At 40.5% G+C, this 25,377-nt stretch overlaps 1 protein-coding gene across 6 annotated transcripts in view; it reads left to right on the top strand.

The window, feature by feature from the left end:
* Positions 1–15,076, top strand: part of nod1 (nucleotide-binding oligomerization domain containing 1) — a 67,828-nt gene extending 52,752 nt beyond the window's left edge. For all 6 annotated transcript variants that reach the window (XM_073024124.1, XM_073024125.1, XM_073024120.1 and 3 more), the window contains 5 exons: positions 5,429–5,512; positions 6,411–6,494; positions 7,649–7,732; positions 11,833–11,916; positions 12,820–15,076. In XM_073024124.1, coding sequence (XP_072880225.1) covers positions 5,429–5,512; positions 6,411–6,494; positions 7,649–7,732; positions 11,833–11,916; positions 12,820–12,889 — 406 coding nt within the window. In that variant the 3' untranslated portion in view covers positions 12,890–15,076. The remainder of the gene's footprint in view (positions 1–5,428; positions 5,513–6,410; positions 6,495–7,648; positions 7,733–11,832; positions 11,917–12,819) is intronic.
* Positions 15,077–25,377: the final 10,301 nt, after the last annotated feature.

The following is a 25,377-nucleotide window of genomic DNA, read 5'->3' as shown; positions in this document are numbered from 1 at the left end:
GTGTCCCTTTATTATGTGGATTTTCCCTGTTTAGCTGTGAGTGCTTGAGTGGAAAGTAGGTAACTTGTCTGGCTTTCATTTAAGTTTGCTCCCCTGATCAGGCAGACCCTGGGAATTACTCGATTCCACCTTCGCTGCATATTTGCCCAACAAAGAACTCAGCTGTATCTTCGTTGCCCCGTTTAAAGATAAAGACAGACACCCACACACCCACAATCAGCTCCCTCCCAGTTTACTGAAGAGTAAGAAGAGATGGCATCACTGGTTGCCGTAGTTACGGAGCACCAGCTCAGATATGAGCTCTGCCCTTAATGAGGCCAGTTAGTAATGCTGACCTGGAGGGTTTGGTTGACGACACAAGAGGGGGGCATTTAGGAAGACTCATGGAAAGGCATCCTAAGATGCTTGATGTAGTGTCTAACCTCTCAGATCAAATAAATAATGAGGAGCATGCACCTCATCCACATTTTCTTGGGAGCTGATGTAGAGAAGGTGAAGCTCCTTCTACTTTGGAAGTGAATGGCTGTGCCAAGGAGGGTGTAGGTTTTTGCCTGTCATGTGACAATCCTCCAGCTCTTTCCCTGATCCAGCAGCCTGTTGCTCAGCGGGAGGCTGGTGCTGTTATCAGAGAGAAGGCAGTCATCCTCCATGCTTTGTGTGTGGTACTGTGCAGAGCTCTGGAAGCCAATGGTGAAGTTGTGCCATCTGAGACATGAAAGATGTGTACATCATTGTCTGCCAGGAGCCACGTGAGCGCTGTCAGCAGGCTGGCAATCAGGCTCCTCTCTGAGGACATTATAATCTCTCCTGCAGTCGCCAACTTCAAGCCACTGAATTTGCCACTACGTCAGGCCTGCTTTGTCAGTGCACAGGCTCACCAACGGGCACCTCTCAAACCGGAGGTGACCCTTATGAGTGCGAGAGCACATACATCCTGAGGCAACGCCCACATCTCAAAGATGGCCAGGAAACCACAGGGGAGACATTTTAAGCCTGGTTTCCAAGCCCACGTAAAAACACAAGATGTTTAAGAGATCCAAGTGGTGAGGAGATTAAGATTTTATTTTTGAGGATAGAAGTGCTGTTCCATTAAAGTTGTACAATAACTCTTATTTGTGCAATTCATGTTGATCGAAGCCAAGTAACTGAGCTGAATACCGGTTCTGTTCATGTTTTCCATCCTTTAGTTCCTTCTCCTTCTTGGGCAGTTTATGAAGTTGTCAATGTAAAGCACTAGATAAATGCTTCTGCAATTTCACCCTGTCATTCTGTATTTACAAGAGTACCAAATTCTAATGCTTGTGTGAGGCTGGTCCATCCCTCAAGTTAGGATTCAAAGGAGAGGAGACAGAGTGCACTCTGTACAGGAACTGTAGAGCACCATGTCAAGAGGCCATGGGAAGTCACACGGGCTTATAAAGGAGGCTGGTCTTGGACAGCAATTACTGCACTCTGCAGATTTTTCTGAAAAGAACAGGATTTCTGCATGAAAAGGAATAACATTTGCATTACTTTTGCAAGGACCATGATGAAGACTGCAAGGACATGTGGACTTGTGCAATCTTGCTGCAATAGCTGGCAGAGACTGAACTGAGCTGGTTGTTTTAGTCATCTGTTTACGAGGGAAATGCCTGCATTCATTTTAAGCTATGTCATTTATCATGGTAGTATGTCTGCAGGGTACATGACTAGTAATCATATCTATCAAACTGTGTGTGATTTGAGGATGAGTGTTAGGGAGAATGAATGTTAGGGAGCTTCTGAGAACCTTTCCAGAATCAAACACTCAGGGTACATACATATATACTAATCTGGTATTAATCATTATTTTTATTATTGTCACCAACTTCTCAGATTCCAGCACTCACCTACATGTGGTTGACCTGTGAATGGAGGTCTAACGACCACACAAGGTCTGACTGTCATAGCCAGCACCTTGGGGAAGCCTATTAACAGTGAATGCTCCTCCTCCAGTATGTCTCGTCCCTGCTCGGTTGACAGAAGTAGGTGGAGCGGAGAGCATCACTGACTAGCCTAATGCATTGGTGAGCACTGAACTGATGTTAAAATACCATCAGCTGGGGTGATCCTGAAGCTAGGAAGTTGGGAGACTTAGCGACCTTGACTTTGACTGTTGGAACATTGCAGGCATACCTGATTTGTGAAAGTGTAGCTCGCGTAACCAGTATTCCCCTGAGAAATTTAATTAAGGTCATGGGTCCTAGTACATCCTGGGAAGAAACTGACTCCTGTGTTGTATCGATAGTGTGTGGAAGGCTCTTGTTGCAGTTTTGTGGCACCCATCGATGGGAGGGCTAAGTCTAGATAAATAAGCATCGTAAAGTGGGTTTGCTCGCAGCAAGTTGTTCAAAATACAAGGAGGGGCTCAGTGTTCAGTGTGAGCTCAGTGCAGAATAAGCTGTCAGCCTGAAGGCTGCTGTATAACAGTCTGTTGGGTGCTCATTTTTAACATTTGTTTCTGAAAATCAGGTGAAAGTGAAGTTTTCCAGATCATTGTGATTAAGAAACCTCACTGCTGATGCATTTTGAGCATTGCAGTACTGTTGATAATCCTTGGGAGAGTTTGTTGCACGATAAACAGTACTCACAAATTTTTAAACCTTCCTCAAAAATAACTCTTCAACATTCACGACTGATGACATCCGGAAACGTAACTTTCAATGCCATTTGTATTGGGTTGAACAGACAAACTGGTAGGCCAGAGTCTCACTTACACAAATGTAGCACACTTAAACAGCTTGTTACCATCCACTTTGAAAAGGAAATTGGGAAATATTTTCTTTTGCATATTTCCTCTGTTCATTGTGGTTTACCAGTTTGCAACTTGTGACTGAGCTTGTCCTTTCTCGGATCTTTCACCAATAAATCACCACCACTCTGTCATGTAATTTATCCTGAACTTTTGATCTCACTACGTTATTAAATTCAGAGTAGGCTTAACATACTTTCTCTCAATAATGGGAATAATAAGAACCCTCTACTTGACGAGTGTCAGAAATTCCTGGAAAAGATATAGAAAAATATAGTGTAAAATAAATTGCTATCTGTCCTGAACCCAGTGTTACTCATAGAAACAAAGAACAAATTAGCATTTATTTAATGCCTCCCAAGGATTTCCACCATGCTCTGCAATGTGAAAGAAATGTATTCAAGATATAGCTGCAAAGAAAACACAGCAACCAATGTTCTATTATAAGATCTTATAAATGCAAATAAGATAAATCTATTTTTGCTGCTTTTGACTGTTATGTTGGCCATTGCAGTGAAACAGTGCTGTGGGCTTCTTACTTCCACCTGGTTTAATAATTGAACTGAAAGAGGGCACTTCCAGCTCCCCCATTATTTGGAGTACTTCCTCGTCATTGTATGATCAAATTTATTGGATTTACACCTTAAACCCACCCCACCTGAAGGGGAGAGTGCAACCAGTTGAGCCATCGTAACCCGCACCTCTGCGCTTTTTCCTGTTGACTAAAGAAAAATACACTGAATCCCCTCTGTGTGAACTTGCTAGCATTTCAAAACAAAATTATGTATTTGATTCAGTTATACTTTTCAGGGCCCCAAACTCTCCTTCCAGGTGAGATGACACTTCACCTGTGGGTCTGCTGGGGTCATCCATTGTATCCAGTGCTTCTGGTGTAGCCACCCTTCTCTTCTCCTCACCTGCCCTTCACCTCCATCTAATTCTCCCAACCCTCCTTCCCTTTCTTCCATAGTCTGCTCTCGTCTCCAATCAGATTCCTTCTTCAGTCCTTTTCTTCGTCCACCTATCACCTCCCTGCTTCTAACTTTATCCCCTTTCCCCCCACCCACCCACTTCGCCCCTCACCAAGTCTAACCTATCATCTGTCAGCTTGCACTCCTTCCCCTTTACTTACCTTCTCATTATCCCTTCTGCCCCCTTCCTTTCCAAACCTGATGAATGATCTTGGCTTGAAATGACAGCTGCTTATTCCCTTCCATAGAAGCTGCCTGACTTGCTGAATTCCTCCAACATTTTGTGTGCATTGCTCAACATTTCTAGCTTGTTCAAAATACCTTGTTTGTTATAACTTTTGCCTTGTTACAATAGCAGATGGAACCCACCGCCCAAAAACAAACATGATTGAATTACTGTAGAATCTTATAGTTCATTAAAATCTAATTCAGCCCACTTTGATTGCACTGACTCTTTGAAAGAACGATCCTTGCTTTTACCCACAAAGTATTCAGTTCAGTTTCACCTGATTTCCCTTTGCAACTTACTGATCTCTACAGCATCCTTCAGGCAGTCATTTAATATGATATACTGATTGATGGTTGGAATTTTTTAAATCCTCTCTCCTGATAGAGAGAGCCATTAAAATTAATCTTCCTTTACTGAATTTCTTATTACTGGAAGCATTTTCCTTGCTTATTCCAGTAGAACATTTCATAACTTTGTATGTCAACTTACTTAACCTACGGAAAACAACCCCAGCTTTCCTACGTTCTCCACATGACTCCTGCACCCAATCCGTACCATCACTGCAGCACACCTCTTGTGTTTCATCTCATGATGCTTGCCATCCTTGCTTAAGATGGGTAACTGGGATATAATATTCCATCTGAGGCCCAACCAGGGTGTCAGTTGATAAGAAATCCAATCCAAAAGGCTAAGTTGAGAATTTGTAAGTAATTAAGCACCATTACGAGCTTCTCGAAGTGAGTTGTACTCGCAACAATTTTCTGATTTCAGTGTTGCTGCTAGAGCAAAGCCTAAAACAGAAGGCAGATACTTGTGAGGAAGAGAGTGAAGCTGTCTCATCGGCCACAGACCATCATAAATTTAGCAGATATCCACTGAAAGCATAAAAAATATCGGAGCGTAGCAAAAGGAAAAAAATGGGTAGAGGGTAGAGTAATACTATCATAGCACCAGTGACCCAGGTTCAATTCCACCTCTGTCTGGAAGTTTTTACATTCTCCCCTTGACCATGTGGATTTCCTTGGGTGCTCCAGTTTCCTCCTACTTTCTAAAGGCATATGGGTTAGTCAATTAATTGTCACATTGATGTAACTGGGCAACACAGGCTTGTTGGGCCAGAAGGTCCTGTTACCGTCCGTGCTTTATCTCTAAATAAAATAAAAATAAACCTAAGACCTTCACTTGTGTTTGTGGTTGTGGATTCACTAACTGCTGCTTAGCATCCAATTTTTTGCTGGAAGAGATGACTGCTTCCATTTTCTGTTTACCCAGAAAGAGGTATTACTCTATAGCAAGTAGATATGTCAGAAAATATATGAAACCTGATTGAAAGTTAATTATAGAGTAACCTGAATGCATCCTATAGTTTAATGATTAAATGATTACTTAGTTCATACACATTGCTTAAGTGCGTTGGTTTGCACCCGTAGTGATGATCAGTCACAAATTCAATTACAGAATGTGGGGGAACCGGATTGGAGATTTGGGTGCTGTTGCCTTTGCTGAAACTTTAAGGAATCACCCTTCAATACAAGAACTCAGGTAATTAATTGCTCTTGGCTTTATGGCTTGACCTGGATAATATCTTGCAGGGCAATAACATTTTTGTAAAGATGATTGAAAGTTGCCCAGTGCATCCAGATTTATTGCTTAAGAATGAGTGCTGAAGCTGAAAACCACTTTGCAGGTTCAATGAGAGCCTTTGTGATGAAACGGCACACTTACTATTAAAAGCTAGTGCAGTCATGCATAACCCGGTGGCAGTGCATGCTGGGACTCAGAAGTTACGGATGCAAGCACTACTCTGGGGATTTAAAGCAGTGTGTGGTGACCTCTCCGTTGTATGTGTCGATCAGCTGTCTAGTCAAGTGAGTGTTAAACATCCCTGAGTGCTATTCAAGGAAGTGCAGGGGACTTCCCCTGGTGCTTTGTCCAATGTTTTTCACTACCAACACCTCAGAACACCCATCATCCCATTTCTGTTAATGGGCATTGCGAGAGAGAACATGGATAGGTGAGATCATTAATGTAAAAGAGAAGTGTCTGGTGGGAGGTGTATTCAAATATTTCCAGAGTTTGCTGAAAACATGGCCATATTGTGGATGTCAGGCGAGTACGAGATTCTTTGGTATTTATTGCAGTGATAGTGAAGAGTAAGGGCTGAAATATAAAATGGAGACATTTGAGAACCAATAGCCAATGTAGTTCAGCAAATAAGAGCTTTGGGTGAAACTTTTTCAAGATGTAGCCTTTTAAGGTGGAGAGGATAAAAGAAACAGTTGGATAATTGTAGAGCTTCTGGGCTAAGGAACTGAAAGCAAGGTTTGAAGGTCTGTGATGTGGTAAACTGGACTGTTTCTTTATTACTGTATGTAAATCACTATATTCAAGCTGTCATTGCGACTCTTTGATTTGCTCAATGTTTACGTTCTTTATCTAGTCTGGCAGCCAATGGCATTTCCACAGAAGGCGGTAAAAGCTTGGCAGCAGCACTGCGAGACAACTGTTCCCTGGAGACATTTTGGTAATAATTGTCTTGATATCAGAACATTTAGTTTCATCTGGTTGAACAGCAACAATTCAGTAATATTTCACTGCAGCACCTCAATACCTCTGTAGGCTTGTAGTCATCTCATAAAAATAGACTTGTGATTATATAACACCATATTAACTTGCAAGAGGAGGTTCATGAAGATTATTCCAGGAATGAAGGGGTTATCATATCAGGAGTGTTTGGCAGTATTGGGCCTGTATTCACTGGAATTTGGAAGAATGTGGAGAGGGGGATCTCATTGAAACCTACCAAATGCTGAAAGGACTAGATGAGATGGATGTGGAGAGGATGTTTCCTATGGTGGGGGCATCTGGAACTAGAGGGCACAGCCTCTAAATTGAGGGGTGACCTCAATTTAACAGAGGTAAGGAGGAATTTTTTTAGCCAGAGAGTAGTGAATCTGTGGAATGCTCTCCCACAGACTATGATGGAGACCAGGTCCTTGGGTATATTTAAAATGGAAGTTGATAGTTTCCTGATTGGACAGGGCATCAAAGGATATGGTGAGAAAGCAGGTCTATGCGGTTGAGTGGGATCTGGGATCAGCAATGATGGAATGGCAGAGCAGACTCGATGGGCTGAATGGCCTAATTCTACTCCTATGCCTCATGGTCTTATTGACACCCCAAAGCACTTCAAATATAGGAAGTACTTGTTTGAAGTGTAGCCTCTGACCAGTGAGATATTACATTGTGTAAGCTAAGATCCTCAAGCTGTTATGTAATTCTTTGATGTGTCAAACATGCAAGCTGTGCACAGACAGCACTGGAGAAAGAGTCGAACTTGAGTCACTGAGCTGTAAGACAGAAGGGAATATGCCACCTACGTTATTTGTGTTTGTAGTCTTTTGGACACCAGTAAATATAAACAATGTAGAAAGAGTAAAATTTAGGACAAATTACAGTGAGTTCAAACAGATCAATGTTTACTAGGAATGATTATACTGGAGAAGGGATGGCACACTGAGGATAATTAGCAGTATACATAGGAGCTTATATAGTGGACTTGTAGATCCCCCTACTGGCTTTGACTAATCAGTGCATATTTTGAGTTTTTCTTAATTCCTTTACTGTAAGTGGGCGATGATCAACTTCAGAAGTTTTTGACTTTCTTTTGGAAATTAGGTTGACAGAAAATCAGTTGAACGATGATGCGGCGTTAATTTTTGCAGAATCACTCATGGTAAACAGAAACCTGCTTCACTTATGGTAAGTGGGGACATAGATTCTGTGTGATATGGCTTTGTTTCGGAGTTCAGGGGTCGTGGTTAGATTTTGTACCTCAGGTTGACCTTTCCCTGCAGATTTTTATTACAAGAGCTCCGGATGTTCGATTCAGTCTCTTTGAAGCTTCCAAAGTTTTAATAATAAAACAAGCAATTAAAGAACTTTTTAAAGTTACCAGTTCTTCCATATTTCTCATAACCTGAGTCTGGAAGATTAATTTTTAATTCTCGAGTCTCTGGGACATAAGAGTTCAGGCCGCCATTGGTGGAGAAGGTAGAGTTAGAGGAATAATGAGGTCTCAAGAGTTATAGGGCTGCATTTGTTTACAGAAATAGAGGGGAGTGAATGCATGGGCATAAGTTAGCCAAACCTTTAGAGGGTGATGAGAGAAGGAATTGGATTAGGCAGTTTTGGGAAACCTGTCATGGATGTCAGTTTCACTGGCTAAATTTCTAGTATTCCTTTTCTTTCTTTTTGAATCTTTTTATTAAATTTTCAAAGACAAATACATACCGGTCATAATAGTACAAGGGGAGTGGGAGTACATTGTTGGCAATTAACACACGTGAATAAAAACTATAAGTAGCACCAGTATAATTGACCTCCCAAGCTCTTAATATAGACAAGATACAAGGAAATAAAAAGATGAAAAAAAAACCCCAAGTTGAAAAATCAAAAACAAAGTAAACAAGACTAAAACTAAACTAAACTAAGTTGGGCTATTCTATTATATCAAATAAAATCATTAATGTTGTCAACTCCGCTCCTCTATTCAAATTAATAAATAATATAAAGGAATCGGAAAAGGTCAAATTACATTCCATGAAAGTATTGAATAAATGGCCTCCAAGTTTCTTCAAATTTAACCGAGGGATCAAAGGTACCACATCTAAATTTTTCTAAGTTTAAACAGGATATTGTTTGGGAAAACCATTGAGATGTAGTTGGGGGATTCATCTCTTTCCAATTCAATGAAAGAGATCTTCTAGCCATTAAAGTAGCAAATGCAATCATCCGCCGAGCTGAGGAGAGCAGATCAATCATTGGTAAACCGAAAATTGCAGTGATAGGGTGAGGTTGTAAATCAATGTGCAAAACTGTAGAGAATGTATCAAAAATACCTTTCCAAAATTTTTCCAAAAGAGGGCAAGACCAAAACATATGAGTCAGAGAGGCTACCTCAGAATGACATCTATCGCAGATCGGATTTATATGAGAGTAAAAACGAGCTAATTTATCTTAAGACATATGAGCCCTATGCACCATTTTAAATTGAATCAACGTATGTTTAGCACAAATAGAAGAGAAGTTAACATTGAAAACTTTTTTCCGTTTTTCTATAGGTAAAGAAAGTTGAAGTTCCTTCTCCCATTCATTTTTAATTTTATCGGATATGCCTGACTGTATTTTCATAATCATATCATAAATGGTTTCTATTAAACTGTTTTGATAAGCGTTTTTTTCTGTGATATCGGTTGGATATGAAATCGGGAAAGTAGGTAGCATCATTTTTTTTAAAAAATCTCTGATCTGTAAGTATCTAGAAAAATGAGATCTGGGCAAATTATATTTACTAGACAACTGTTCAAAAGACATGAAACAGTTATTCAAAAATAAATCACAAAAACATATCCTTCATTTTCCATACAAAAAAGGCTTGATCCATAACAGAGGGTTGAAAGAAAAAGTTAGATATAATAGGATTATATATAATAGATATATATAATATATAATATATAATATATAATAGATATAATAAATTTATTCAAGCCAAAAAAATTTATGAAACTGAAGCCATACTTGTAATGTATGTTTAATTATTGGATTAATCATTTGTTTATTCAATTTAGAAAGAACAAAGGGAAGCAAAGTCCCTAAGACCGAAACCAATGAAAATCCTTGTGTAGAATTACATTTAAGGTTAACCCATTGCGGACTGACATTAATATCCACACCTTGTGTCCAAAATATTAAATATCGAATATTAATTGCCCAATAATAATATCTTAAATTCGGCAGTGCCAAGCCACGGTTCTTTTTAGATTTCTGCAAGTATTTTTTCCTTAACCTAGGATTTTTATTCTGCCATATATAAGACGGAATTTTAGAGTCAATAATATCAAAAAAGGATTTAGGAAGAAAGATTGGTATCGCTTGGAAAAGATATAAAAATTTAGGTAAAATAATCATCTTAACAGAATTAGTTCGACCAATCAGTGATATAGACAGTGAAGACCATTTAGTAAGCGGTTGTTTGACCTGGTCTATTAAAGGTAAAAAATTAATGTCAAATAAATCCTTATGTTTTTTAGTGATTTTTAACACATAGATAAGTAAGAACATCTGTAACCAATCTAAATAGTAAACGTCTATAAATTGCAAATTGCATATTTAAAGGGAGAAGTTCACTCTTATTGGGATTCAGTTTGTAACTAGGAAAGTTACTTAACTGAGTGAGAAATGATATAACAGCAGGAATGGATTTCTCAGGATTCGAAATATATTGTAACAAATCATCTGCATATAATGATAGCTTATGTATCACATTCCCACGGGAAATGCCAAGTATTGTAGGTGAGTCACGAATAGCAATAGCTAGAGGTTCCAGGGCAATATCAAATAACAATGGGCTAAGAGGACAGCCTTGCCTAGTGCCACGAAACAACTGAAAAAAAATCTTATATTATTGGAAAGTACCAAAGCCATAGGGGTATAATATATCAATTTAATCCAAGATATAAATTGTGGAATAAAATTAAATTTCTCAAACGTACTAAATAAGTATGGCCATTCAACTCTATCGAATGCTTTCTCGGCATCCAATGAGATGACACATTCTGGAGTTCTAGATGAGGGAGTATAAACAATATTCATTAATCTCCTAATGTTAAAGGACGAATGCGCTTTTTGATAAATCCGGTCTGATCAACCGAAATAATTTGAGGCAATACATTCTTCAGTCTAGTTGCCAATATTTTAGAGAAAGTCTTAGAATCCACGTTCAATAAGGATGTAGGCCTATATGATGCACATTCAGTGGGATCTTTATCTTTTTTAAGAATTAAGGAAATAGAGGCACCATAAAAAGATTGTGGTAATTTACCTATAAATAATGCATCCTTAAAGATTCTACATAACTAGGGAGAAAGTATAGTAGAGAAAGATTTTTAAAAATTCTACTGTATAACCACCTGGGCCAGGTGCTTTACCTGAATTCATTGAAGAAATAGCATCTTTTATTTCCTATTCCATAATAGGAGCATCTAATACTAAACATTCATTAGGTGATAATTTTGGAACATTCAATTTCCTTAAGAATTCATGCATTATAGTGGGGTCATCAGGAAATTCTGATTGATATTAGGAGGTGTAAAATTCTTGAAAAGATCAACCATCATATTTCCATCTCGTTTACAAATTTTAATAATCTGGTGTTTAACCGAAGCAGATTTCAATTGACTAACCAATAGTTTACCAAATTTATCACCATATATACAAATGACTCATAGATTTAATTAATTGATTTTCAATCGAGGATGTTAAAAGTAAACTATGCTCCTTTTAAAGTTGGACCCTCTTTTTATAAAGCTCCTGACTAGGAGTGATAGAATATTTCTTATCAACCAACATACAAATCTCTTTATTAATTCGTTTTTTCAGTCCAGCAGAATATGAGATAATCTGTCCACGGATGTATGCTTTAAAAGTATCCCATAGGACCCTGCTGGAAATTTCTTCCGTAGAGTTTGTTGAAAAGAAGAAAGCAATCTGTTCCTTAATGAAATTCACGAAGTCCAAGTCGTATGCCCTGGAGCCACATTTCTGTAAGAACAAGCACGCAGCAGTTCATCGTCTGACACTGGGTCAGCCAATTTGAAAGCAATTCAGCTTGTCTCACATTGGGTCTGCCACAGATTTAACCTGTGTCACTAGAGCCAATGCTCTGCACTACTCTGGTTCCTTAGGGGCCGCTTTTTTGATGTGACTGGAAGGAAGGGCAGCCCGATTGCCCCTTACACTGCCTGTCACTCCTAGCAGTGCATCGTATATTGACATAATCAAATATATTATTTTATTTACAGGTTGATAAACAACAAAATTACTGGTGCGGGTGTAAAGCCTTTCCTAGAAGTACTAACTAAAAATTCAACAATTAAAGAGATATGGTAAGAAAAATCTCATTGTCTGGAAGAAGGTAATACAGTCCATTATACCCCTGGCAGATCTTGGCGAGAATTGTACAATTAGTCCCATGCCTACTGCCTTTCTCCTTAACCCTATGAAATATATCCATTTCAATCATGCATCCAATTCCCAGATTATCCAAATTGTTATCACTTTGAAGCCATGATATCAGAGTGGGCAAAGTTCTGTTCACAGTTTCCAGTGAAGAAAAAGTGATATCAGGAACATTTTTTAATTAAAAACTAGGACATTGAATGTCAGAAATGTTCCAATGTCCTAGTTTTCAATAAAAAATGAAACATATGGTTGGGTCCAGGGATATTCATGCTTTGCTCTTGCGTTGAGCTGTGGCAGTCTGCCTTGCAACATTAAAATTATCCCCAGAACCAATAAATTTGACAATTTTCAGTTGACTCGGTTATAATATTTAGTGTGGAACATTCTCTCCTCTCGAGTCAAATGGTGCAAGCTTCAAAACCTTGTTTCAGAATGTCCTTGCAATTGGAAATGAGAGCTCTGGCTTTGAATTTTACATTGCCATCCAATGTTGCCTGTCTCCTTTACCTGATCTCGCTTTATGAAACCCCAAATTCTTCCCCTTTTTGAAGGAACAACCAGCCTCTCAGATGTGATAAAGATGGATATTTCTGGTAGATTGGTAGTAAAGTCGCTTTCCTTTCATTCTTTCTCTTTGTTCCCAAAGGAAAGGCCTTGACATTTGATGTAGGTATTCAGTTTGTGAATTCCCTCCTCCATGCCATTTCCAATATTTTAGGCATATAAGCAGGGTAGATGTTTGTTCTTTTATAAAGGATCCACAAAGAAATGGTAATTCATCTATGTCTGGGGTAGATGTTAACTGGTCTTTGTTCTTTCCCAAACAGCTTGAATGGCAATAGCATATCTGCTGAAGAAGCCAAAACATTTGAAAATGAAAAGCGGTTGGTTCTGTGAATGCCATTTCTCATGAAAAATGTACTGGAGGGTTTCAAGTAAAATGCTCACCAAGTAATGGAAGCTTGTGGGTGTGTTGATAACCCCAAAGGGACTGAAACAGCCAGAAAATCATGGTGTTTTCTTCTAGCTCTGAAAGACTACAGCTCCTTGACCATGAGCAACCTGTAACTATTGTCTACAGTCCCAAGCTTCAATGCAAAGGTATAAACAGAGCTAAGGCAGATATTAATGATGGGTGTCCTTCCATCGCCGATTCAAATGATGATGTAATCTGAAGTCGCATGGATGAGAATTTCCATTAATCAGATGTGAGCAGGCAATCAAACATTTGTAGTTATTTATCTTTATTTATGCCACTACGTTCTGATGGTTTATAAAATAAATTTCAGGGATTGAATTTAAGTTTGTAGTTCTTTATTCGTCATCTCCCTTATTAATGCAGGAGTGGAAGCATTGAGCATTAAATTACAAGAGAAGTGTACACAACGCTATATTACTGAGGTTTGCATTAACGTTACCTATTTTGAATTGCAAAGCTTGATCGGATTATATGCTTGGTTCATTTGACCATCAGTAGTCAGTTGATTCTATTTTCCAAATCATCATCCTTTTTCAGTTGGATATTTTGATATTGGAAACAATCTTTTGGGCAATAATTCTGTCAAGAATTTTGGGATAATGCCCACCCATGGCATCACTAAGTGAGCATTTCATCTTCCATAGTAGACTGGGAAATGGAGCCTCTGTCTAGACTGAGAAGAGGAAGTACCACTACATTTTTTTTCAACACCATCGCCCATGCCCAATATTTTAGAAAGGTTTAAATGCATTCAGATGAAAAAAAAGTTGTGAAGTGTATTATTTTAAGCTTAAACACTATCCAGCATGATTTCAAATGATCTTTGTCTATATGCCATGTAATCCAGCTGACTTCTGCATGGAAGAGATTCGTATGCCTCTCTTGTCTCTCTAGTTTTGATTTTACAGGTAGACTTGGCCTTAAGGTGCTGAAGGACAAGTTAAGGAATTAATTCCCCCATCGGCCCTCAGTGCCTCCCTGTCAGTTGATTTGACTGGAATCACCAGGATTTCCTTTCCACAAGCAACCATCAGTTGATTCCATTTTCCAAAGAGCCAAGGAATGTTTGGCCTAACAAAGGGGACATGATGTGAAGCGCAAAGATTTTCATTTATTGAAGTAAAACTTCTTCAATATTGTCAGATTGGAAGTTCAAATTTCCAGTTCAAAGTAAATTAATTGTCAAAGTACATATAGTTCATGTTACCATATACAGTAGATTCTGCTTAATTGGGATACATTTGAACCTGTATATTTTGGCTCAGTTAAGCGGCTCCCCCAATTAGCTGAAGCTTCATGGTGTTATGAATGTGAAGCAACTCTGAGGGGCCGAAGGGTACAAAGTCGCCCCCTCCTTTTTGAGAATCACAATATCGCTATTAATTCGGGTCTGGGACACAGGAAATGAGAGAGAGACACGCAGAATACACAAGGTTTGGAATGTGTCCTGGCCTCAGCGGAACGGAACCACTGATAATGGCCATTGTCTCTTGGAGACAGAATTGTGTATTGAGTACTGTACTATTCATTGAAACCCCTCAGGGGACAACCAGAGTAGTCTGGTTGAGGGATTGCATCATCCCAACCTGATTGACATCTGAGACCCCGTGAGTAAGGATAAAAGAGGGATCTGGGGAACAACCCCTTCAGACGCACCAGGAGAAACGCTAGAAATCCAGTGACAGCGTTTTATAGCGAAAGCCGGTGGGGGCTCATGTGCGTCCTCCCTTGCCTGGGGTGGCGGGCTCACCACGGAAGAACGGTTTAGCTAAAGGAGAGGTCACAATTGAACGGCCAAAACAACGAGACACCTGACGGATTGAAATCATAAAAGGAAAGCTGGCAAGTTTTTCTCCTAATCTCTCTCTCTCTCTCCAACAATTGCAACACAGCGGTCCCCAACGGCTGCAGCCTGCATGAACTGAGTGAACTTTATATTTCCATCGGACAATACATTATCCCCTAGACAACGATAGAGCTTATTTCTTATTGATTATTATTATACCCGCACTTTTAGATTTAGTATTGACGACGTATATTGTCTGTATATTTGCATTGATATTATTTTTGTGTATTTTTACTAATAAATACTGTTAAAAATAGTATCATCAGACTTCAACGGACGTCTCTATCTTTGCTGGTATTGACCCAGTTACGGGGTTCGTAACAACGGAAATAGTTTAAAAGGCATAAAAAGGACAATACACCATTTAACTGAGTAACAAATTACATAGTTAAGTGAAATACAGAACAAATTAGAACATTACCAATACTACCACAGTATTATAAATGAGCAAAATAGTTCTGAATTGTCTTGCTATTTATTGTTTGTCAACTATCATTGTCAAGTCACTTCACTGCTTTTTAAACACAAATGAACACAACTGGTGCTATTTAAGAACAGTTTGCTCTAAGCATGGCGTAGTGTTTAATGGCCACACAAGTGTACACAACTACATAAAGTACTACATAAATAATAAAGACTGACAAACAATCAATGTGCAAAGAAGAGAAACTTTTTTAGCTGCTGCTTCCTTTAAATGGTTGATGTCCATTTTTCTAAAGCGATCACATGTTGCATTAACACACACAAAACGCTGGAGGAAATCAACAGGCCAGAACAGCATCTATGGAAAAGAGTACAGTCAACATTTCTGGGTGAAACCTGCAGGTGGAGGGATGAAGCAAAGAGCTAGGAAGTTAGTTGGTGAAAGAGACAGAAGGCCATGGAAGAAAGAAAAAGGGGTCGGGGAGCACCAGAGGGAGGCGATGGGGTGGGTAAGGAGACAACATGAGAGAGGAACAAGGGGATGGGAAATGGTGAAGGGATGGGGGAGACATTACTGGAAGTTTGAGAAATTGATGTTCATGCCATCAGGTTGGAGGCTACCCAAGCAAAATACAAGGTGTTGTTACTACAATAAAAGTGTGGCCTCATCACGACAGTGGAGGAGGCCACGAATGGACATACTGGAATGGAAATGGGAAGTGGAATTAAATGGGTGGCCACTGGGAGATCCGGCAGGCTCCCACCCCCCCCCCCCCTTCTTCCACAGCCTTCTGTCTCTTTCACCAGTCAGTTTCCCAGCTCTTCATCCCTCCCCTCCTCCAAGTTTCACCTATCACCTGGTGATTCTCTCTCCCCTCCTCCCACCTTCCAAATCTACTCAGATTTTTTTTGAACAGTCTGCCAAAGGATTTCGGCCCGAAACGTCGACTACTTTTTCTTTGTGTGTGTTGCTCAGAGTCAACGGTGGAACAGGCAGACAAAGTTACTTGGAACCCACTAATACATCACCTGAAGTGCCATCCCAGATTGTCTGGGATGCCATGAAAGCATATCTGAGGGGACAAATAATCTCTTACACAGCAAATCTCAACAGAAGATCCCGTGCAGATCGATCAGACCTCATTAACCAGATTAAAGATTTGGATCAAATATATGCCCAAACTAAGAACCCTGAATTATACAAGAAGCGCGTTGAACTCCAAACTAAATTTAACCTTCTGTCCACTCAACCTGTCGAACGCCAACTTCTCGAAAGCAAGAGTCGCTTTTACTTTCATGGGGATAAGTCTGGTAAATTCCTAGCCAATCAGCTAAGGCGTTCCAAAGCCAAACAACATATTACAAAGATCCGGAAGGAGAACGGAGACTTTACATCGGATCATTTAGAAATTAATGACACATTTAAAAATGTTTATTCTCGGCTTTATTCCTCTGAATCTCTGAATGACAATATCTCTGTTGATCAATTTTTACAGAATCTGAATATCCCCTCACTTTCATCTGATTTCAAAGCCAAACTCAATGCGCCTATATCATCAGAAGAAATATCTTTTGCAATTTCTGCACTGTCCTCAGGGAAATCTCCTGGACCTGATGGGTTCCCTGTAGAATTTTATAAATCATTCTCTTCACTTCTTTCTCCTCAGTTACTTTCAGTATTATCTGACTCATTTAATTACGGCAAATTGCCACCCTCTTTCAATGAGGCATCTATTATTCTTCTTTTAAAAAAGGGCAAAGACCCAACAGAGTGTTCCTCGTACAGGCCGATCTCTCTGCTCAATGTTGATGTAAAGATCTTAGCTAAAGTGTTGGATCATAGATTAGAAACCGTTATTCCCTCCATTATCTCTGATGACCAAACAGGCTTTATTAAAAACCGTCTCCCTTTTTTTAACATTCGGCGTCTATTTAATATCTTATACTCAGCTCCAACTGGGACTCCTGAATGTGTTATTTCCCTCGATGCGGAGAAAGCATTTGATCGTATAGAGTGGAACTACCTTTTTGCAGTCTTAGATAAATTTGACCTCGGCCAAAGTTTCATCTCTTGGATCCAATTGCTGTACCTGTGTCCTACTGCTTCTGTTTTAACTAATTTTCAGAAATCCCAAGTATTTAATCTCAAACGTGGCACCCGTCAGGGATGCCCCTTAAGTCCCTTTCTCTTTGATTTGGCTATAGAACCTCTGGCGATAGCATTTCGAAACTGTCCTGAATTGACCGGGATTTGGAGAGGGGGTGTTGAGCATAAAGTTTCTCTTTATGCTCATGACTTATTACTCTTTCTCTCAAATCCGTCTACATCCTTACCTCTAATGTTTTCACTTCTTGACCAGTTTAGCCAGATCTCTGGCTATAAACTTAATTTACATAAGAGTGAACTTTTCCCAATTAATAAAGAAGCACAAGAACTAATATTTTGTGATCTCCCTTTTAAAGTAGTCCATAATCAATTTACTTATCTTGGAATTACAGTCACAAGGAAGTTTAAAGATTTCTTTCATGAAAACTTTGTCAATCTTTCATATGCTATAAAACAGAGTCTGGTACAATGGTCACCTCTATCTATGTCTTTGGTAGGTCGTATTAATGTTGTTAAAATGTATGTTCTCCCCAAATTTTTATACTTATTTCAATCTATCCCAATTTTTATTCCTAAATCTTTTTTTGATTCCTTAGATTCTATTATTTTGTCATATCTGTGGCAGAATAAGCGCTCTAGAATTAATAAAATCCACCTCCAAAAATCTAAAAAAGAGGGTGGCATGGCTTTACCTAACTTTTATATTATTGGGCAGCTAATATACATTGTGCTACCTTCTGGTCTTTCTTCCACGGCCAACCCGAGTGCCCTAACTGGGTGGCAATGGAGTTGAGCTCCACTAAAGAATTATCTATCTCTGCACTTCTTGGCTCTGCACTCCCTAGCAGTCTGCCCAGATCAATAGCTAATCCTCTGGTTAGACACACTTTGCATATATGGGCTCAGTTCAGGAAATGCTATGGTTTCCAGGGGTTTTTCATTTCTAGCCCTGTCGCACATAATCACCTTTTTTTACCTACTACGTACGATTCAGCATTCCATGTTTGGTATAGGAAGGGCATTAGACATTTTGAAGATCTTTTCATTGATAATCGCTTCGCTTCTTTTCAGCAGCTCTCTGTTAAGTTCAACCTGCCTAACGCTCATTTTTTCAGATATCTCCAAATCCGACACTTCATTGCTCCTTTAATTCCTAACTTTCCTGAAATGCCTGAGAAAAATGCTATGGACCTATTTCTTTCCATTAATCCACTAGGTAAAGGTTTAATATCAATTATCCGAGATAAACTAGCAGCCTTACGACGGGCCCCTGTGGATAAAATTAAAATGGCCTGGGAGCAGGATTTAAATATCTCCTTATCCGAGGAGAGCTGGGACTCAGTTCTCAAATCGGTTAACTCAACCTCTCTTTGTGCTCGCCATTGCCTTTTACAGTTTAAGATTGTTCATAGAGCCCATATGTCTAAATCTAAACTATCTCGATTCTGCCCTGGCATTAGTCCGCTCTGCGATAAATGCAAGAGGGGCGTGGCCTCTCTCATCCATATGTACTGGTTCTGTCCTAGCTTGGAGAAATTCTGGAAAGATGCCTTCACTACATTATCGGGTATTCTGAATCAGCACCTAGAACCAAACCCCTTAATTGCTCTGTTCGGTTTTTGGGGCGAGACAGATTTATGTCTGGGTCCGACCAAATGCCGAATACTATCCTTTGCCTCTCTCCTGGCTAGACGCTTGATCCTCCTTAGATGGAGAGATGGTGCCCCGCCCACTCATGCGCAATGGCTTAACGACATTATGGCCTGCTTGGACCTCGAAAAAATTCATTATTCAGTTCTTAATTCGGATCTAAAGTTCCATAAGGTCTGGGGACCTTTTATTGAGTACCGACCGGTACTTTCATAACCTTCCTCTTGACTAGGGTTTTTTTTTCTTTTTTTTTCTTCTTTTCAGTCCCTTGCTTTCAGCTCCCTTTTTTTTCTGGTAGTAGGCATTATTATCCTCTGTTGCTAAGTGTATTCACAGTCTGGGAGTTTGACTGTCCTGACTTATACTCTTTATATTGTGTTGTGGTCGGTCTGGAGTTGTTGTTGTTTTTTTTCTTGTGTTGTGGGGCTTGGGGAGGACACTAAGCTTACTTGTCTTTAATTTAGGTGCTTTTTTGTTAAATTCTCTTCCTTTGTAGCATATTGTTATTGTATGCTTAATTTTGCACTGTATTAATGCTCCTCATTGGGATTTGGGGTTTTTAATTTGTAAAATGTTTTGAAAAACTAATAAAAAAAAATTTTTTTAAAGTTACTTGGAACTCAACGGCTATGACGGCTACAATAAATCCATCAGCTCCAATCGTTGTGATTTCCATGCCATTGGAATCTGTTGGTTGTTTTGTGAAGTATCGGGTGCTTCTTGGAGTGCAACATCAAGTACACGTTAAGCAAATACATGCACAGGCGTCTTCTCTCTGTGAGCCACATCTGATCAACAGAACAAAAACATCATCCTCGACCTCGAGGGATAGCCAATGAGGACATATCAGGGGTAAGTTTATTAAAGCAGAGAGTGGTGAGTGCGTGGAATGGGCTGCCGGTGACAGTAGTGGAGGCGAATGCAATAGGGTCTTTTAAGAGACTCCTGGACAGGTATATGGAGCTCAGAAAAATAGAGGACTATGGGTAACCTGGGGTAATTTCTCAGGTAAGGACATGTTCAGCACAGCTTTGTGGGCCGAAGGGCCTCTATTGTGCTGTAGGTTTTCTATGTTTCTATGACTGTCTTCCTCCTTTGCCCTAAAAAGCAAAGCCCCAGTTGCTCAACCTGTCTTCATAAAGCAAGTCCTCTTATCCATGCAGCTTCCTGGTAAATCTGTTCTGCACCCTCTCTCTAGCTTCCGCATCCTTCCTATAATGAAGCAACCAGAACTGAACACAATAGTTCAAGTGTGATCGAACCCAGTTTTATTGAGCTGCAACATTCGATTGTGGCTCTTGAACTCAATCCCTGACTAATGAAGACCAACACTCCACCCGCCTTCTTAACCATCAACTTTGAAGGTCTATGGGTGTGAACCCCTAGATTCTATATTCCTCCACACAGCTAAGAATCCTGCCATCAACCTTGTACTCTGCCTATATGTTTGACCTTCTATATTACTTCATACTTTTTTTTGGATGAACTCCATTTGCCACATCTCTGCCCAGCTCTGCATCCTGTCAATGTCCCTACTACAACTTTCTATACTATCCACAACGCCACCCTTTGTGTCATCTGTAAACCTACTACCCCACCCTTCCACTTCCTCATCTAAATCATTTATAAAAATCACGAAGTGCAGGGGTCTCAGAACAGATCCCTGCAGAACATCACTGGTCATGGACATCGAAGCAGGATATGCTCTATTGACCACTGCCCTTTGCCTTGGCATCCTTGTAGCCAAGTTTCACTGAATCTCATGTCTTTCCGAATGAACCTACCATCAGGAACCACGTCATATGCCTTGGTAAAATCTTCTTTGAAAATGTCATTCAGATTTGTGAGGTACAGACACCCATCAGAAAGCAATGCTGATTATCCCTAATCAAATTGCACTTCTCCAAATGCTCATAATTTCTGCCTCTGAGAATATGCTTTAAGTCAGTGTAAAAATTATGTCCCATCTTCAAACCCATGACACTTGAATGAATGAATGAATGAATGATCTTTATTGTCATTATCTATAGATACAATGAAACTCTGTTTGGCTTCCTCCCAAGCAATTAAATAAAGCGGTAGGTAAAAACAAGACAGTAATAGAAACACAGTATTAAATCAGTAGGTAGCAGAAAATAAGTTGCAGCAGCACCAGAGTATCACAGTAATGCACAAAGTGCCGTTAGTGCAAGTATTTAAGTCCTTGTGTGTGCTCACAGTTTCAGTCATTGTTCTGTGGGAGTGGTGTGATGGAGGCCACAGCTCTGGGGTAGAAGCTGTTCCTCAGTCTATTTGTTCTGGCTTTTAGTGTCCTGAACCTTTTGCTGGATGGCAGCGGGTCAAACAGGGAGTGACCGGGGTGTGTGGTGTCTCTGTTTATGCTGATTGTCTTCCTCCTGAGTCTGCTGGAGTAGATGGTGTCCAGTCCTGGGAGCTCCATCCTGACAATTCGCTGGGTTGCCTTCACCACGTGATGCAGGTCTTGTCGCTCGATGGCTGTACAGCTGGAATACCACACTGTGGCACTGTTAGTCAGGATGGTTTCAGTTGTGCTTCTGTAGAAGTTAAGCAACAGCTTTTGTGGGAGTTTGGCCTGTTTCAGCTTTCTGAGGAAGAAGAGTCTTTGTTGTGCCTTTTTTTACCATCCTACTATGTAATGCTTCCAGAATGCTTTATGAAATGGGCTCAAAACTAGCATCCCATTAGTTATCACAGGCCATTGGCAACAGTAGACCTACATTCCAATGCAACCTGTAATTGGCACATCCCTCTCTATTTCCATCAAGCCAGAGAACCGACCCTGCTTCATTGAAGGATTTAATAAGGAAAGTGTTAATTGTGATTTCCCCCTTGATATATGCCAAAATTAAATCAAACTTTGAAGACAAGCTGGCATCAGTTTGGAATGTGATAGTATGAAGATGTGCACAAGTTCACATCCCCAAAATTATCTAATGAATGATGCCTTGCACCTTGCAGACCTTGTTGGCTTGGTTTTCCTAAATACGTGTCTGGCCTAAAGGTCAGATGTGATAAGAAGGTTCAGCTGGCATATCCAAAGGATGAAATAGCACTGGGGTGATAATTCTACTAAGTTTTGAATGCATCTGAGAAGGTATTAAAAAGGGGCACTTTATTTGTGCAGGGCAGAGTTTGGGTCTTAAACTAGGTCACAACTGGTGCCAGTGCTAAGATAGGGGCAAGCGCATTGAGAAAGAGAAAGTATGTGAAGTTAGAGAGGGAGGCAGAGAGAAAAGGCTGCCTGAAGCTTGTCAGCTCCCCTCCAACATTGCAGAGATTGGCTTGTTTAGTGAATGATGAGCATCATTTTGATTTTGGTGCCGCTACTACAGTAGATTTTTGTTTTTCTGTCTGTATTGCATTGTGCTACTTCTAATAAAGTGCTTTCTTGCAGCCTTGAATACATATGCAGTGTCTCCTTTGTGAATACAATGAGCAGAATCATGTAAGAACTCATAATAAATTTTAAGACAAATTTCTTTACACCACACCGGAAGAATAGGTATATCTAAAAATGATATTTTTCTAAGTTGCAAGCCAAAAATATATATGAGCTGAACAGAAGATGTATGCTGTAGATGGAGCCAGGATACGTTGATGATGAACAGTCAGTAATCCAGTCAGGTCCTGTTGTTGATGCTTGTGGACAATTTGAGTAGCTTCGTAGCTTAATGATGCATGCTTCCTGTGAAATGTAGAGTCATATATGTTTCACCCAAGTTTTTTTCAAAACATGCCTTGACGTGAATGAAATAAACTCACCTTTAAAGTATTTGCATCGTCAGGAAGTGTCTAGTTTCTGCAGAACTCAGCCCTCCAATAAAGATCTGGTGATTTCACAGACCTAAAAAGAAGACAGATGAGCAGTAGAGGAAGAAGGACTGTGATGTGTAGGAAAAATTCATTTGGATTGTAGACGTTCTTCTTTTCACCGTTGATAACCATTACTTGGTGAAACCTCACCAATCATGAAATTATGGAATTTCTGTTTGCGATCCGTGCTTCAAAGTAGTGCAATTTGTAATAGGTGATTGAAGTAATATGGATGGAACTGCTTATGGAAACATATGATATGAATCCTCCAAGTCCAAGGCAGTGGATGTGATAGAAAGGTGGGAGCTGTGAGCACATTGGGACTGAAATGAAGAGCTGAGGTTGAGAGATCGACTTTTGTTTGGGATCCATGAAAATCAAGAGTCATAATCCATTGCTCTGCATTTAGACTTATTTAAAGTGCCACTAGACTCAAATGAAACACTTCACAAAGGGCTCCAGACACACTGGGCACTTCACAAACACAAGTCGGCAGATGCTGGAAGTCCAAAGCAGTACACACAAAATGCGGGAGGAACTCTGCAGGCCAGTCAGTATCTATGGAAAAGAATAAACAGGCAAGATGCTTCTTCAGCTCAGAGAAGGAAGGGGGAAGATGCCAGAATAAAAAGGTGAGGGGAGAAGAAAGATGCTAGCTAGAAGGTGATTGGTGAAGCCAGGTAGGTGGGAAAGGTCAAAGGCTGAAGAAGAAAGAATCTGTTAGGATAGGAGAGTGGGAAAGATTAAAAAGGGAAGGAGGAGGAAGTAATCAGCAAGTGAGAAGTTAAAGGTCAGAGTGGGGAATGGTGGAGGAGGGATGGGTTGGAATTTATTTACCAGAAGGAAAAATCGATATTCATGCCATCAGGTTGGAGGGTACCCAAAAAGAAGTTAAGGTGTTGCTCCTCCTCCCTGAGGGTGGCCTCATTCACACTGGAGACTACTGATTAATTATCAGCAAACATGAGGAAATCTGCAGATGCTGGAAATTCAAGCAACACACACAAAATGCTAGTGGAACGCAGCAGGCCAGGCAGCATCTTATAAGAAGAAGCACTGTCGATGTTTTGGGCTGAGACCCTTCGTCAGGACTAACTGAAAGGAAAGATAGTAAGAGATTTGAAAGTAGGAGGGGGAGGGGGAAATGCAAAATGATAGGAGAAGACCGGAGGGGGTGGGGTGCTGACAGCTCGAAAGGTGATTAATTTACATTGGACCCGGAGGCTGGTGGGTGGTAGGTGAGGACAAGGAGAACCCTTACCTCCAATGGGATCCCACTACCAAGCACATCTTTCCCTCCCCCCACCTTTCTGCTTTCCACAGGATTGTTCCCTATGCGACTCCCTTGTCCATTCGTCCCCCCTATCCCTTCCCACCGATCTCCCTCCTGGCAATTATCCTTGTAAGCAGAACAAGTGCTGCACCTGCCCTTACACTTCCTCCCTCACCACCATTCAGGGCCCCAGACAGTCCTTCCAGGTGAGGCGACACTTCACCTGTGAGTCAGCTGGTGTGGTATACTGCGTCCGGTGCTCCCGGTGTGGCCTTTTATATATTGGTGAGACCTGACGCAGACTGGGAGACCGTTTCGCTGAACACCTACGCTTGGTCTGCCAGAGAAAGCAGGATCTCCCAGTGGCCACACATTTTAATTCCACGTCCCATTCCCAGTCTGATATGTCTATCCATGGCCTCCTCTACTGTCAAGATGAAGCCACACTCAGGCTGGAGGAACAACACCTTATATACCGGCTGGGTAGCCTCCAACCTGATGGCATGAACATTGATTTCTCTAACTTCTGTTAATGCCCCTCCTCCCCTTCTTACCCCATCACTGATATATTTACTTTTTCTTCCCCCTCCCCTTTTTTCTCTCTCTCTGCTCATCACTCTGCCTGCTCTCCATCTCCCTCTGGTGCTCCCCTCCCCCTTTCTTTCTCCCTAGGCCTCCCGTCCCATGATCCTTTCCCTTCTCCAGCTCTGTATCACTTTCGCCAATCACCTTTCCAGCTCTCAGCTTCATCCCACCCCCTCCGGTCCTACTTTCAAATCTCTTATTGTCTTTCCTTTCAGTTAGTCCAGATGAAGAGTCTCAGCCCGAAACGTCAACAGTGCTTCTCCTTATAGATGCTGCCTGGCCTGCTGCATTCCACCAGCATTTTGTGTGTGTTGTTTGGTTAATTATCAGTGTGTTTTTGGTTGAAACCACATGAACATTGCAGTCAGTGTTGGAGAGTTGACGAAGTAGGGTGGGAGGGAGGATAGTCTTGAAGTTGTGCTTGTCTGAAATCCAGTTTGTAGGTGGTATATCAACACATGGGGCATCACATTCATCAAACACTTCAGAAATAAGACAGTAGATCAAGAGATAAGCCAGAAAACACTCAATATGGCAGGCTTGCCAAGGTGAATACGTTGACCTACTGTAATTACTACCTTCAACTTTGTCTTTCAACTTTCACATTGTCTCTTTTTGTTGTTACAAGTTGGTCCCTTGGTACATTTCAAAGGTGCATTTGAAAGAATGATCCATGAACAGCTGAGAA

Source organism: Hemitrygon akajei, chromosome 20 (assembly GCF_048418815.1).
Source record: "Hemitrygon akajei chromosome 20, sHemAka1.3, whole genome shotgun sequence".
NCBI lineage: Eukaryota > Metazoa > Chordata > Chondrichthyes > Myliobatiformes > Dasyatidae > Hemitrygon > Hemitrygon akajei.
The sequence above is the reverse complement of the archived record's forward strand: the minus strand, read 5'-3'. Positions and strand labels throughout refer to the sequence as shown.